We start from the raw sequence: 14,961 nt of genomic DNA, 5'->3' as shown, positions 1-14,961 counted from the left end.
TACTAGCTTATGAATTAAACAAGTATGTCATTCTCTGAAGGAAGCGTTCCATGGAGAAACGCTCAAAGACATGGCTGTGTGAAGGCCAGCTTTCTCCATCGGCTCTGTCCTCCCTTCATTCTAGGTCATCTTTGGAGTTCTGCATTACATGCATGAGTGTGTGTGCACATGTATGTATATGTATCCATCTTATCCTGGGGCTTTGTTCTTTCAAGTGATAGGCAAAAATCTGAATTTCTGGGATACGGAAAAATATGTTTTGGGCAAGTCTTGTTTGGGAAATGTGGTTAGATAAGTGACAGAGCAGCTCTTGTAGGGAAAATGGTTTTGTTCTTCCCTAGTTCGCCAAGCTGATTGCAAATGCGGTTGTATAGGAGGCACATGAGTTTGCACTGGTGAATCTGAAGAGCAGAAATTCAATTAATAGATAGGATATTTTTTTTGTTTTGATATTTGTTTAGTTGATGGTCTCTCTAGCTGATGTTTTAAGTAGCTGATTATTCACTTAAGACCCTTGTCTCCTCTTATAGAGGATCTTATGTCTCTTCTGGATGCTGACATACATTCTGCTCACCCAAGTGTCATTATTGATGCTGATGCTATGTTTTCAGAAGATATTAGTTACTTTGGTTATCCATCCTTTCGGCGCTCATCACTTTCCAGGCTAGGCTCATCCAGAGGTAATTTTGCACCTTTTTTCTTTGTAATAAGTAGTTTGCTGTGGAAAAAGCTAGTGATAGTACACACTCGTGGTTTAGATTCTGATTTAATGCAAAAGTAGACTATGATATGTTGTCAAATATAGAGTAGACAAATAGACTGTTAGTCATCAAAATTATTAATGAATTCTGACTATTAGCAGGTAAGTTCTGCAAGAACCTTGGTAGTCAATTATTTTAAATCTAATTGTTGATCATTGGTGTTGCAAAGTGTTATAAAATTTTGCATGTTAAGTTTATTTTAAACAGTAGTGTATGTACCTACTAATACATAGGTTGCATTAAAAATATTTAATTTGGCTCAAAAATGAGTAACAATTGATGACATGCAGCATTCTTAATGGTTTTTTTTTCCCTTCTTTCTTTCTTTTGGATTGCTCTTTGTACACTATTCTTCACCTTTCCTTAGTTGTTCCATGACAGAAGTTACCTTTATGGAATGAGGAACTTTAGATACTAAAGAGGGAGAAGAAATCTAAATTTTATTGTTTGAAAGGATATTTATAGTTGGATAAGGAGAACTATTGGCAGCTGATAATAAAAACTCCTTGAACAGTGTTAGGGCATTTTTTTTTAAGCATATTACACTTAAAACATAACAGACCACGCAGCAATTTCCTATCTTTTTTGAAGCTGTTGTGCAATGCCTAGAGTATTTCCAAACTGTTAATCCAACCTCTGCTGTGATTGTTTGTTTAGTACAACTTTGTTGCCTGTCATGAACATGTTTTAGTATATTAATTGCTGAACATGTAAGCTCCTGTTTCAAAATTATTAGTCAGAGGTCAGTGTGATGTTTACTAGAAAATAAGTACGGGACTTTATGGAATGCATCTGTAAGACAAGCTGTTGTGTTTGGCTTATGTAAAAACTTTCCCATTTGTCTAATACAGCAAAAGACCCAAGACTTGGTGTAATTCATTGAAACTGATATAATAATGCAGTCATCTCATATACGTAATTGCAGTTGATTTTTGTGAGCCTAAGTGAGGTACTTCATAGGTTAAATGCATTTATGTGCATGTGCGAATATTCAGCATCTGACGTAACTCCTTCTGAATTACTCCTTTTTTTTCCTTTCCGAAGGTTATTCTATATAAGACGTTACCACGAATTTTATAATCCTTATTTTCCATGCATAGTTGACTCTTGGAAAGTTAGTTTGATTCCTTGATTTAAAAAATTTTTCTGCATGAGCGAACTGCAGAGTACTGGCTTTAGACAGTTTGTAGGCCAATTGGAGGGGAAGCATTTTGGTAAGGAACATTTTCCTATGAGGATCTTTTTAAAAACTTGTCTGAATCTTGAAAAGTTTTCATTTGATCTACTCAAAGCAGATACACTTTAATTTATTAAATCCACTCCTATGGAATATTGCTTTAAACAAAAGTGGTTGGATTATCAAACATGTATATGAGAGCTTTTTTTAATGCTTGCTTTCTTTAACCTTTTCAAATTACTGTTTTCCTGGGAAAGTAGTTATGAAACTCTCTAATAAATACTCTGTTTAGGTTTGCATAAAGATATCTGACAATCTGTATAGACTTAAGGGTTTTTTTTGTAGTTGTTACTAAAGGCATTGATAAAACAGTACTACGAAACTGCATATTGTACTAGAAAACTTTAAATGGCAATGTTAAGTGCATTTGGCCTCTTATGATGTAATTGAAAATGCTCTAGCAATTTTTTATAGTGCACAAAACTGTAAGACTTTTGCTTATTTCATGTTTAGTAATTCTAAAGTACGTATGCTTGAAAGATTTAATATATTGAATGTTGCATGTCAGGAGTATATTTTTAATCTGTGTGAGTAGATTTAACTGCTGTTAGTTGCATCCTGAAGGGTCTTTACTAGAGAGTGGCTTACTTTTATCCCACTGGTGTGACCCAATTGCATACCAGTTCTCCTTCTTCCCTTAGAGAGAGACTCTGAGCTGTTGCGTGAACGTGAGTCCGTTTTACGTTTGCGTGAACGAAGGTGGCTTGATGGAGCCTCATTTGATAATGAAAGAGGCTCTACAAGTAAGGAAGGGGAGCCAAACCTGGACAAGAAGAATACACCTGTTCAAAGTCCTGTTTCTTTAGGAGAAGACTTGCAGTGGTGGCCAGATAAGGTATGGATTTTTTTTAATCTTTTATTTGCATGCTCTGCAGTAGATCTGTTTGTTTTTTCCAAATAAATACTGTGTGTTTCCTTTTTGACTGTCACATCTCAGTTTATGTGAGATAATGTAATAAAGCATATTCTTTATTGTGCACTTAGTTAAATTATACATAATAACACCCTTAGAAGCTACATTTCTGTTATTACTGCTTTAACTTTCTCCTCTGTGTTTTCAAGATGCTGTTGGTGATCATAAGGTTTGTGTTTTTTCTTTTTTCTTCTTTTACTTACCTAGACACTCAAAGCATTTAATAGATAGGAAACTCATGGAACAATTTAAACTATCCTTCATCAAGGAAACCTTTTTTTGATAAGGATTATCAAAAGATTATCAAGTAGAGATACTTTCAGTTCGTGTGAATTGGGCTTTTAAATGACAACGGTGAAACTTGACATTTATTTGCAGTTGTGTTTTGAGTTGATCAATAACTTGTGTTGGTTGCTCCGTCAAAGTCTCCTTTGCTTTGATTAGCTGGTTTTCTTTGTAACCTTAATTTGATTTTCAAGGCAAGAAGTAATTCCCACGTGAGGTAAAAGTAACAGGAACACCAGCTCTATGTTGCTAATTGGGTGTCTGTAGTCATTGTCTTTGTGGATTACCTAGATGCTTAGAGAAAGGACTTCTAGAAAAACCCAAGTGAAAAAAGCCCCAAAGCAACCAAACAAACTAAAAAGCTTCCTAAGAATGGAAGTGATAATCTGTGTTAATAAGACTATATTTCTGTCTGTCTGCAATATCTGTGAGGTTGCTGTTTTGATCTGTAATGCTTCTTTTTCTGTGTCTGTTCATTTCAGAGTAAATCTAGATAGAGAGATTGAAGAGGGAGGTGAATATAGAGACTTAGTTCTGCTTAGAGCAGCATGCCTTTAAGCTGCTATCATCTTCATTTGGGCATTTAACTGAGACATGAAGAGACCTGAAAAGAACATTTGTCTAATAGTTGCTCTCTCTACCAGACGTTTTATGTCCAAAGTGTTTTATTGTTTGTTAGGGTGGTTGTTGGTTTGTTTTTGTTTGGTTTTGTTTGTTTGTTTGTTTGTTTCATCCAGTAACATTGAACTTATTTGTCAGTGAAAATTTTGGTGTAACTTTAGTCCCCCTTGCTTAGAATGAGAGAATCTAGCTTGGGTAGAGAGATATTTCAGGGGTTTAACATCAAAGAATAAACGTAGTTTAGACTGGTAACATTCACTCACTCACAGAACTGCTTCTCAGATACCTCTTTGCACATGCACTCATATAAACCTTAGCTTCCAGATCAATGAAGATGTCTTACTGCGAAGGCCTTCCATCTTTATCCAAAAGTAGTTAAACCTTTCATCCTGTCTTTCAGCTGAACATTCATAAGATGGTTCTGCATCTTTCTTGCTATAGCCCCACTATGAAGTTTTGGTGGTGGTGTTTTCCAGCAGAAATTCTTCAAGGTGAAAATCCTGAGGGAGATGGTCTAGTGGAGAGGCCAGTTCAAACATTTCTTCCATTTTGAGAAATGGAAGGAGGTCTTGAAATGTTAAAGACAGTAAGCTAGGGGGCAAGTCAAAGCATGTGAGAAATTGCTACAAAAGAACCAGGCTTGTTTGCAAATATTTTTTCTTTATTTTTCATTATTTTGACCTTTTGTATTTGAGACAGAATTGTAGTAGTTTGCGATGAGGATGGTTAGCTTTTGTTTGTGGGAGGTGAAGTACCATACCTGAGAGGAATGGATGAAACTTTTGGAAAGCTGATAGTGTTCCCAAATGTATCAGTTTCACCCACAAGCTGAGACTGGTGTATAAACATGTTGCACAGGTACTGAGTTTTATCCCACCAGGCAGCAACTGCTCCAGAACCCAAGTCAATGACTACATTCTGCTGAGACCTCAAATCCTGTTGGATTGTTGTACTATTAGTCTACACTGCTGTGTAGCATTGTGTATCAGAGCCACTGTAGTATGACAAGTATAGCTGTTTTTTCCCTGCTAGACTGTAGTTAGGTGCAAGCCAAACCTTTGGTTTGTTCGAGTAGCTATGTTCTGTTTACCTGTTGAGATATTAAGATTTTGACAGCAATCTGCATCATCTTCAGGTGTGTAATTTTTCTGGTCTGAAATCAGAATTTATAGTTAAACACATAAGTCTCGGGTTACAGAAGCAGAGCTGTCATTTTGTTTGGGTGTCTCTGGGCAGTTAGTCTGTTGAATGGTCTCATGGAGGTAAATGTAGCATTGGTCCTGGAATATTTTGACCACAACTGCTAATATTTTGGTGGAAGAGAGAGAAAAATTTTGAGTGGCAGGTCTCTCTACTGTTCAACTTCTGGTACAAAACTGTTTGTTTATAAAAAGTTTTAAAGTATGTTAGCAAGATTAAAAGTGATAAAGATAATGAGAGTGTCTTGGAGCAAAAATTAATTACTTTCCATACTTAACTCAGGCATTGGGCCAAATAACTTTGGAAGGTTCTTCTGTGCTGATGAAGTAGAGATGCATCTCATCAGATTAGAGTAGGTTCTGATGGCAGTTCTTTCTCAGAATATGCAATGTTTACGCCATGGCATCTATTAATCATGACATGGATTAACATTTGTGTTACTTCTGTGCTGTGTTGGTAGATGGCCTCTAGAGCAAAATAGTTCTCTAATGATTTAACTAATTCTGGAACCTGTTATCAGGGTGTAAAAGAGAATTGCTTGTGATTGCTTTTGTCTTTTACTGCTGCTGCCTTTCTCTTTTTCCACAAATATTGGTAAAGAGCTGTACTGAATCCTCTGTTATTCAAGGACACTCACACCTTTTGAAATGTGCACTTCTGAGTATGAAAACAGTAGAAAAACTGTCAATCCTGTTAAACTTCTGTAGTGGAAAGAAAAGTCTGTTAATTTAGTGGACAGATAAATGTGCTGGATGATGGGACTTTCTTCATGGCTGACAGTTCAGCTTCCTCTCAGATGGGGGAAGTACTTAAATATGAGTTATATTGTAATCTGAGAGAGGCAGTTAAAGCTATTGATCTGGGACATAAATATTACTTTCTGTAGTGGTTATCATGTACCTGTCTTTCAGATTTGTAGCTATAGAACACAGCATTTAATTTTTTTTGTTTGTTTTGTTTTGGAGTTGGTGTTTTTTTATTTGTTTTGTTTTGTTTTTTGGTAAAGCTGGATTCTCCCATAAGTTGAAGGAAACTTTTAGTTGTTACTGGTAAAGAACTCAGAAAGACCATATTTGTCCTGTAGCTGCACTTGCTGAGGAGCAACAAAACATTACAAATGTTTCTCAGGAAGCAGAATGAGATGTTTTGTGAAATCACTCGAATTCTCTGTAGTTTAAGACCCATTTCAATGCAAGGGAGAACAGGAATTTGGTGGAAGTGAGATTGTAACATTGTGTAGTTGCTGCAACATTGATATAAAACCCAATCTAAGAGGGAGGAAAACAGGTCTGTGAGATCCAAGTAAGGCACAGGATTAAACAAGTGAACAAAGTGGTGCTATCGAAGTAGTAGAAAGATGCAATCCATGTGAGTTTTGATAAAATGTTAAAAAGGAGAACAGGGTGAGAGGGAGATTAACCAATAATTAGAAGCTTTTTCAGCATATCAGGTTATAATGATGCATTAATGTCACAGGTAGCATGCTAATTTTTTTTTTTTAAAACTTGATCTTCTTTGCAGTTACTTACCTTCAGAAGTGAAAGCTAAGCGCTGTTTAATTGATGAGACAGTGACTTTGATAATTAATTTCTTGGGTAACTGGAAGATACCTTCCTGAGTATACTTAGCAATGGAATAATGGAATTATGTTGCTCTTTTGTTAATTTCAAAAAGCCAGAATTTTAAGCAGAAACTTTTTTTTTTAATGTCACAAGTCAAAGAGATCTTCTCATCTTTAATTTTATGAGCAGTGTTTTATTCTTAAAATACTGTGGAAGCTTTTAGTAAACAGTCCAAGTTAATTGCCAGGTATATGCTATTGTTAAACTTCTGGGAAATAATATCTATTTCTTTCTTACCTCACTCCATCAGAAAGATCAGTGCCTTTGTGTGTCTGAGGATATGCTGAGCTTCAGACAAGCTGGATATGTCTTTATTTTCAGGTTCAACATTCATGGATGCTCTAAAAAAAAATCAACAATTCCAAGTTTATTTTTTGGCATTTATATGTTTTTCTATATGTATTTATACTATTGCTGTCTTAGGCTTTGTATTTCTGTGTTTGTAGGATGGAACAAAGTTTATTTGTATTGGAGCTCTGTATTCTGAGCTTGTTGCTGTTAGCAGTAAAGGAGAACTCTATCAATGGAAGTGGAGTGAATCAGAGCCGTACAGAAATGCACAGGTACTGTACAGCTTTAAATGCTTACCTTCAGAATCATTTATATGCTTTGAATATCTAAAATATGTCTTTGTTTCCAAAGAATCCTTCGCTACATCATCCACGAGCCATGTTCTTGGGGTTAACCAACGAAAAGATAGTGCTCCTTTCTGCAAATAGTATTAGAGCAACTGTTGCCACGGAAAATAACAAGGTATGAGAATTCTGCCGGTTGCTGAATTTGACAAAGCTGGTTTCTTTCAGTTAATTCCAGAATATTATAGAGAAGTTGATTTTTCAGCTTCATCTGTAGTAGAAAGTGTTTAATTCATGTATTCATTCATTTCTTTTCCTCCCCAGCTGGTGTTTTCTAGAAATGCAAAAAGTTAAAAAAACCCACCAAAACAAAAAAAACCCAAACTGGCAGATTTACAGCTGAAACAATGAAAAGATACTTGGTTTACCTAATTATCTAAAACATTTGACTTTTTGCTGTTACAGTAGAAACTGACACTGTTTTGAGAATAGAGAAGTTTGTTCTGTATAGGTTCACTAGAAAAACTAAGGGCATTGAAGCTTTCAGTGATGTAAAGTAAGTTATCTAAATATGCTTTTCTGCCCAATTAAGAATGAACTTGAAACTTACTTGCTAAAGACACCAACACATCCATATCCTTTATGACAGCTTTCTCTTTTTTTTTTTAACCTTTTTGTTAATGTTGAAGACTGGAAATAGAGGGGGAAAAATCCTGAAAAGCTCTTTTTTGGGGAAAGAAAAGATGGTAGGGGAAAAATTTCCCAAGGAAATAATTGTTTTTTGCTGTGTGATTTTTTTTTTTTTCCCTTTCAAAACCAGTAAAAAATTAAAGCTGCAATTGAGGTGCAACTTGTCTTTTTTTTCCTCCACCTTCTCTGTTCCTTTCTCCCCTTCTCCCTTAGGTTGCTACATGGGTAGATGAAACTTTAAGCTCCGTAGCTTCTAAGTTAGAACACACTGCACAGACATACTCGGAGCTTCAGGGAGAACGGATTGTTTCTTTACACTGTTGTGCTCTTTATACGTGTGCTCAACTAGAGAACAACTTGTATTGGTGGTAAGTAAATACCGTGTTTGTGTACAACAGTGTAGATACCCTGGATGTCTTCATGTCTTTGGTTCTGAGAAGCATTGAGAAACTACTGAACCATCATTGCTCTGAGTTCTGTAACTCTGCACTTGAGCTTAGGTTCCCTTTTTAAAGTATATTTATTCTCTTTTTTAATGCCTATAGCTTTTGGATCCAATTCTAACATCTTTAACAGAATAAGGTCATTCTTTTAGGAGATGTGTGTAAATGCTTTAGCATTCAGATGTATCAATACTAATGAGGGTCAGAGAATAACCTTCTCTATCTATGCCTTTCGGGCCTTTTCGGATTATAAATGTGGAACAAACTTACATATGAAGTCGATGTTCTTCTGTCTGGCTCTTAGAAAATCTCATCTGTTAGTTTGTAGTCCAAATCTTAAAGAAGAGAGAGATAACATCAGATTCTCCCTCTGGAGTTTGTTGTTAAAATATAACACTTCTAAACAAAACATGAAATGCTGGTTAAAATATTTTAACAAGCAAGTTGATAATTAAGAAGCCTATGTTAAAAACAAACAAACAAAACCAAGGAAAAAAAAACCACCCTCAAAAATAATACTCCCTAAAGGCTCTGAAATGAATTTCTAATTTGAGTGAATTCATTGAATAATACTAGTGCATTGTCGGCATGCATTATTTTTCACTGTGTCAGGAGTCATTGCATTCTATATCATGCCCAAAGTTCAAGTACCTTTGAGGCATGGATGAGTTACATACTTGATGATGAGCTGGAAATCAGAGCATTGAAAATTAATTCTATGAAACAGCTTTCTCATTAAATTCTATTAACTCTTTAGAAAATATTTAAGTAGAATTATAACTAGACTTGTAAACTTAAAACACAGATGTATTTTATTTTAACTTCTAGTCCTAGATCTCAAAATTACACCTCTCTGGTTCTTGGCCCTTTCATTATGTCACAGCTGACATACCACACTTAATTACTCTTAATATAGAACCTACTAAGCCGTAACATTGGAGATGCCTGGCTATTACAACCTGCCATCTTTACTGCTTTTAGAATAATCAGTGCAATATATAAAAAGACTTGTTAGTATTTACATGTAGTCTTTGGAAGCAATTTATTAACTAACATGTCCTTTCTGGAAGGGGTTAGATATGGGCTGTGGTGATTTTATGTTACCAGATGGATGTAGACAGAAGCTTCTGTTCCTACTGATACCCTTAGTTACAGTGGTCTGTAGTACACTAGGCAGGATTTCAGTTTCCAGTGTTGCACAGGACTAACGCTTTTCATGTTTCACTTAACCTGAAGGAGCTTTTCAAATCAAAGCATCTGACTCTATAACCTACTTATTAAAACATGAAGTATCAAAATAATAAGCGTGCTTAACTGTGTATGTAGGCATTACTTCCAGTTAAACCAAGTGGATCCAATTACAAAAGAAGTGTCCTTTTTTTCCCTCTTGCAGCAGAAGTCTGTTGTAAGAGCCTTAGACTCCTTCAGCCGCATCCCCAGAGAGAAAGTGAGGTTTTTAGAATTTAGAAACAAAAAAGCTTATCTTGTTCCCCAGTGACTGCAAATTCTGAGAATTATCACTAGTTGTGGGAAAGATATCCTGAAGTTTGGAGAGACAACCCATGACTTGGAGGCTGTGACTGGAGCTTACCACTTTGGGACAGAGGTCTTGCAGCACTTCAGATGGGAAGGAAAGCCATTTGAAATAACTGGTGTGCTCTACCTCTTCTCCTCCTAATAAATTGGCCAGTTGAGATGAATTTGGAAGGTGGGGGTCAATATAAAAAAAGATGACATTTCTACAGTGCTTTGAGATTTTGGAGAAGGTGGCACAGACACTTGCATGTTTTATCGTGATTAAGCAGAAGGAATAAACTGTTTGAAGTTCTGAACAAAGCTTTTCTTTCATAGCCTTTCTTTAAATAATATGCATTTTTCCACAGGGGTGTAGTTCCTTTCAGCCAAAGGAAGAAAATGCTGGAAAAGGCCAGAGCAAAAAATAAGAAGCCCAAGTCCAGTGCTGGTATCTCCTCTATGCCAAACATAACTGTTGGAACCCAGGCAAGTGCAGCTCTCAGCAGTGGCATTTTTAATCTGCTGTATGATGAACTTACAACCTGCTCTTAAAAAAAAACCCACAACAAAATGAATTAGGTTCTGTTCTTCTTATGCAAAAAAGTGGTATCAATAATATGGAATTAAAATAGTATGTTTTAATTATATGGCTGTAAATGGATGTATCTTGTTAGTGTTTTTATTGTTTTACAAGTCTGATTATTGCTGCACATATGGAAGAACAAGCTGTACTCATCCAAAGTACTTCTGTTTTAACTTACCTACTGGTTCTGCATTTTGAGTGAAAGTAACTGTAGAAATACAATTCTTGATAGAACACATAGCGTTGTAAATGATTTAGCATTTAAGTGCCTGCAGTATTAATGTCTTGGTTGGATTTATTTATGCAGTAGGATAGACCTTAGTTTGAAGCCTTTACCAGAAAGGCTAATAGCTGATATAGAGGTGTAGAACTCTTCTTTGATTAGTACTAGATCTAATATAAGACAAAGCAGCTCCTTCCCAGGGAGCACATTTCTTTTAATTCCAAATCCATTCTAATGGACATTGGGATGAGTCTCTGTTGCCGGATTAATTTTCCTTTTGTGGTTGAACAACTCAATGTATATTAAACAGTTTCACTGCTTTCAGCTGTGAATTGCATGACAGCCTCTTTTTCCGTACATCTTGCTGACCTTCCTCTTCACTTAATTCCATACATTTTCTGTTTTGACTACTACATATTCCACCAAGAAAAAATACATGCACATACGATTTCCCTCAGTATAATCCATTGTTTTCATAGATAAATGCTTCTGTCTGTAGGTGTGTTTAAGAAATAACCCCCTCTATCATGCTGGAGCAGTTGCTTTTTCAATCAGTGCTGGAATTCCTAAAGTGGGTGTGTTAATGGAATCTGTTTGGAACATGAATGACAGCTGTCGATTTCAGCTTCGGTCCCCCGAGAGCTTGAAAAACATGGAGAAAGCCAGCAAAACTACTGAGGCAAAGTAAGTGTGGAGAACACACACATGCACACACACAGAGAACATTTATTTGATGTTCTCATGAATTGGTGAGTGATTAAAAATTGAAAAGAAGGAAGGTCAGGTTTTTATAATTTTGAAAATTTTGCCTTCTTTATAAGAGACTGCGTTCCTTGTAAACTGTGCTAAATGTGCAGAAATGCTCCCTGCAGGGAAGGTGTCACAGTTATGTGAAACCACTGTGGACATGTGAAATGCAGAAGGAATATCAAATGGAGACTTGCCTACAGTATTTCATAAAGTTTTCAAGACTTTATATTTTAGTAGCTGAAACTGGAACCAACTGTCTTCCAGCCCTTCATGAGATTAGCAAATCTGTTTCAGCCCTTCCATAGTTTGGGGAAAAAACAAAAAAAGGTTGACAATCGCTATTTAAATGTTTCTTAAAACACATTTAAACAATTTCAAGTAAAGCTTGTAAACATTTAGCGGTTCTGGAGTTTCAGGTTGCTGTATAAAGCTAATAATTCTTCTTGTCTTCAAATGAAACTCATCGTGTTTATTTTATGTAATATTTTATCTATGCTCAGTTAATACTAAAAAGCTAATCTCTGATTAAGCAGCATTGCACTGTTCCCAACATCAAGATTTATAGCCTTGTCAGTTAGGATGATTGTTTGCAAGTGTGGAGTTGTTTCATTAAGGTATTATTAAAGGAGTGTGGCTGGGACACACTGACACTTTGTCTATTGTCAAGAAAAAGTTTTCAGTTTTTTCTTTCTTTATTCTAAGTACTACCTTTTATTCTAGACCTGAAAGCAAACAGGAACCAGTGAAAACTGAGATGGGTCCTCCACCATCCCCGGCTTCCACTTGCAGTGATGCATCTTCAATAGCAAGCAGTGCATCAATGCCATATAGTAAGTGATGTGTAGCTCAGAGTAACATGAAATATTTGTGTAGATAAGAAGTTTCCATAAAAGGCAGTTCTACAATGATTCTGTGCTAATTTCAGATTCCTTCAGTCTTTCAGTCTACAATATGGAGTAAGGCTTTTGTAATAGATTTTGGATAATCAGTGAATTGTCAGTGTTAAATTTGAATATATTAGTATAAGCAGTGACTACTTGATGTCAGGTGTATCTGTGCAAGCGTAATGGTTCCCAGAATCAAAAGTATTTTTCAGCAGGTGAGAGGAAGTCTTAAGATAAAGCTGTTTATGTTTAATTGCAATGTGATAATGAGTTTCTTTACAGCCCAGAATTTGAACTTGTTTTGGAAAACTCCTTTTAAGATTAAGCTGTTGTCGCACAGCTTGCCTTGCAGTTGAATTTCAATGCATAAAGCAGCAGTTTGTCATCTCTTACAAAAAATGTCTAAAATTAGGCATTCTTTACTAACATACAAAAGCAGAGAAGTTTTGTGGTACAAGTTGTGTTTAAAAACCTGAAAGGCTACATCAGAATTCATGTAACTGGACTCCTTAAGTATTTTTTTCTCTCCATTTAAACACATAAATTTATAAAGTGCTAATTACAGTGCCATCATTTGAAGAAATCTTCTCTCTACCTCTTTTCCTTCTGATTGTTCACATACTGCAGTTTTAAGACATGTTCACTTCAAGACTTAAATGGCCTCGTGCAGTGACTGAGAATCTTGTATGTTCAGATCTTCAGTACTAATTAATTTTACTATTAGTCTTTTACTGCTGATCTTTTTTGCAGTTCATTCGACTGTAATTTTTCACTGGCTCCAACTTTGCTTGGGATTTTGAACTAGTGTTTGAAGTTAACTGTGCAATTAGCTTGGAAGTTCTCTGCTTCTTATTTCAAATGTGTTTATAGTATTAGTTACACTATACTCAATGCAGAAGATTAAAGGTTCTTGTCAATGTTAATTTAGCCATGTTATGTATTTAAATTTGATTCTGAGTATACTACAGTTACAGTTCAGATAATGTCTTTGCAGTGAATCTAACTGTATTGCAATTGCTATTTGCCCAAGTGGCTATTTTCTGCTTCATTTGCTATTCTTCTAGAAGTTTACAGAATAATCCATATGTGGTAGACAAGCAGACTTTTTGTAAGGTTGATATGAAGCACTGCAGCAGGGCTGAATGAAGGGTCTTACAGTGTCAGACGTTTTACTTACAGTATCTGAGCCCTTCGAAAACAGGGCTTGTTTCTTGTATTTTAATTTTATTGTATTCTTATTATTGCATTACTTAAAATTTAAAAATTAAAAAAATTATTTTACTCTAATTACTTTGCTTAAATGTCCTTAACAATTGCTTTGTTTATCATGTAACTTTATTAGTTCTAAGTGCATAGAAAAACATGAAAATTACATGATACACTGTTAGGTATCTCTTAATCTCTTAATCTCTTGTTGATTTCTAGATTTGATAATATTTTGTGGGGAAAAGTTTGGTATTTTACTGAACTTTGCATTTTGATACTTTGATATCTAAAGTCTTTCTTTTTGGTCATAACTTTTTTGTCTCAGAGCGACGACGATCTACTCCTGCCCCAAAAGAGGAGGAGAAAGTGAATGAAGAACAGTGGTCTCTGAGGGAAGTTGTGTTTGTGGAAGATGTTAAGAATGTTCCCGTTGGCAAGGTTTGTCTAAAATGCACTGTCCCACTGTATTTGGGGAGGAGAAAAAAAGTTTTTTCTTTTAGATAAGCTAACTGTTAAAAGAATCATACTTTTGGGGATGCTTAAGAGTATTTCTCATGAGTATGACTTCTGTTGCATTTTAATTTGTCCGTAAAGCAATGATAATAGTAGAATGAATGTGTTGTGAACAAAACATGCTGAATCTTAAACAGTAACATTCTGGTACTTTAAGTTGAACCACAACATTAAGAAAAGCAGATGTGGTTTTATCTGAAATATTATTTCTGGTGTATTGAGCAATAGCTCCCATGTGTCCAGTGAGACTGCAAAGAGTTTCACCTGTTGTGACTGACTTTTACACACACATGGTGGAATGTTTGGGTAAATCTCATGTTCTGGCGACCAAAGAACAGAAATATTTTGATTAGAAATTACATGCTTCCTTAATATGACTATAAAGTTATTTGATTCATTACTGCAGAAAATCTGTTTAGTCCTTGTAATTTTTTTCGTTTTCTCTCTAATAAACCTTTGCTGTGACTCAGAGTCCTATAGAGGAAAATACTTAATTTCTCCTTTTGCACTGCTGTGCCGAGTGAGGGGAGATTAGGGCCTCTAGACAGTTCTCTGGTATGCTTTTCAAAAATAAGAGCAACAAGAAAGCCAGTAAAGGTTTTCCACAAGAGGAAATGATTGGGCTGCTTTCTATTTGATTAACAGAAAATGAAAAAAAAAAAAGTTACCAGAAGAGAAATAACTGTCCAACAGAAGGCAGTTGGGTTTAGTAAGAGTTATTTTTACTTGCATCCCTAATAGGTTTACTTGTGCGGCAGTGTAAGAAAGATTTGCCTTGAGCAGTATCTTGGAAAGGAGGAGGCCTGCAATGAATTTTCATTATCATGTTTAGATCATTTCTGCAGATGGGAGCATGGAGCAACTTAATCCATTGAAACTTCAAAAAAAATGAAGTTTTGAGAGCTAGTTGAAGTCACTGAAACCATTGTTTCCTCTGATA

At 35.6% G+C, this 14,961-nt stretch overlaps 1 protein-coding gene across 12 annotated transcripts in view; it reads left to right on the top strand.

Annotated features, from left to right (window-relative positions):
- UBR5 (ubiquitin protein ligase E3 component n-recognin 5) overlaps positions 1–14,961 on the top strand; it is an 86,015-nt gene that overhangs the window by 31,189 nt on the left and 39,865 nt on the right. For 8 of the 12 annotated variants that reach the window (XM_039387031.1, XM_039387028.1, XM_039387030.1 and 5 more), the window contains 9 exons: positions 531–680; positions 2,622–2,833; positions 7,086–7,202; positions 7,282–7,392; positions 8,118–8,272; positions 10,231–10,348; positions 11,168–11,352; positions 12,139–12,248; positions 13,834–13,946. In XM_039387031.1, the coding sequence (XP_039242965.1) occupies positions 531–680; positions 2,622–2,833; positions 7,086–7,202; positions 7,282–7,392; positions 8,118–8,272; positions 10,231–10,348; positions 11,168–11,352; positions 12,139–12,248; positions 13,834–13,946 (1,271 nt within the window). The remainder of the gene's footprint in view (positions 1–530; positions 681–2,621; positions 2,834–7,085; positions 7,203–7,281; positions 7,393–8,117; positions 8,273–10,230; positions 10,349–11,167; positions 11,353–12,138; positions 12,249–13,833; positions 13,947–14,961) is intronic. The other 4 variants (XM_039387027.1, XM_027717577.2, XM_039387033.1 and 1 more) reach the window with 3 other exon arrangements.

The sequence above is a fragment of the Pipra filicauda genome, unplaced genomic scaffold (genome assembly GCF_003945595.2).
Source record: "Pipra filicauda isolate LSUMZ 115617 unplaced genomic scaffold, ASM394559v2 scaffold523_size368350_pilon, whole genome shotgun sequence".
Lineage (NCBI taxonomy): Eukaryota > Metazoa > Chordata > Aves > Passeriformes > Pipridae > Pipra > Pipra filicauda.
This window is presented reverse-complemented; position numbering and strand designations above follow the sequence as displayed.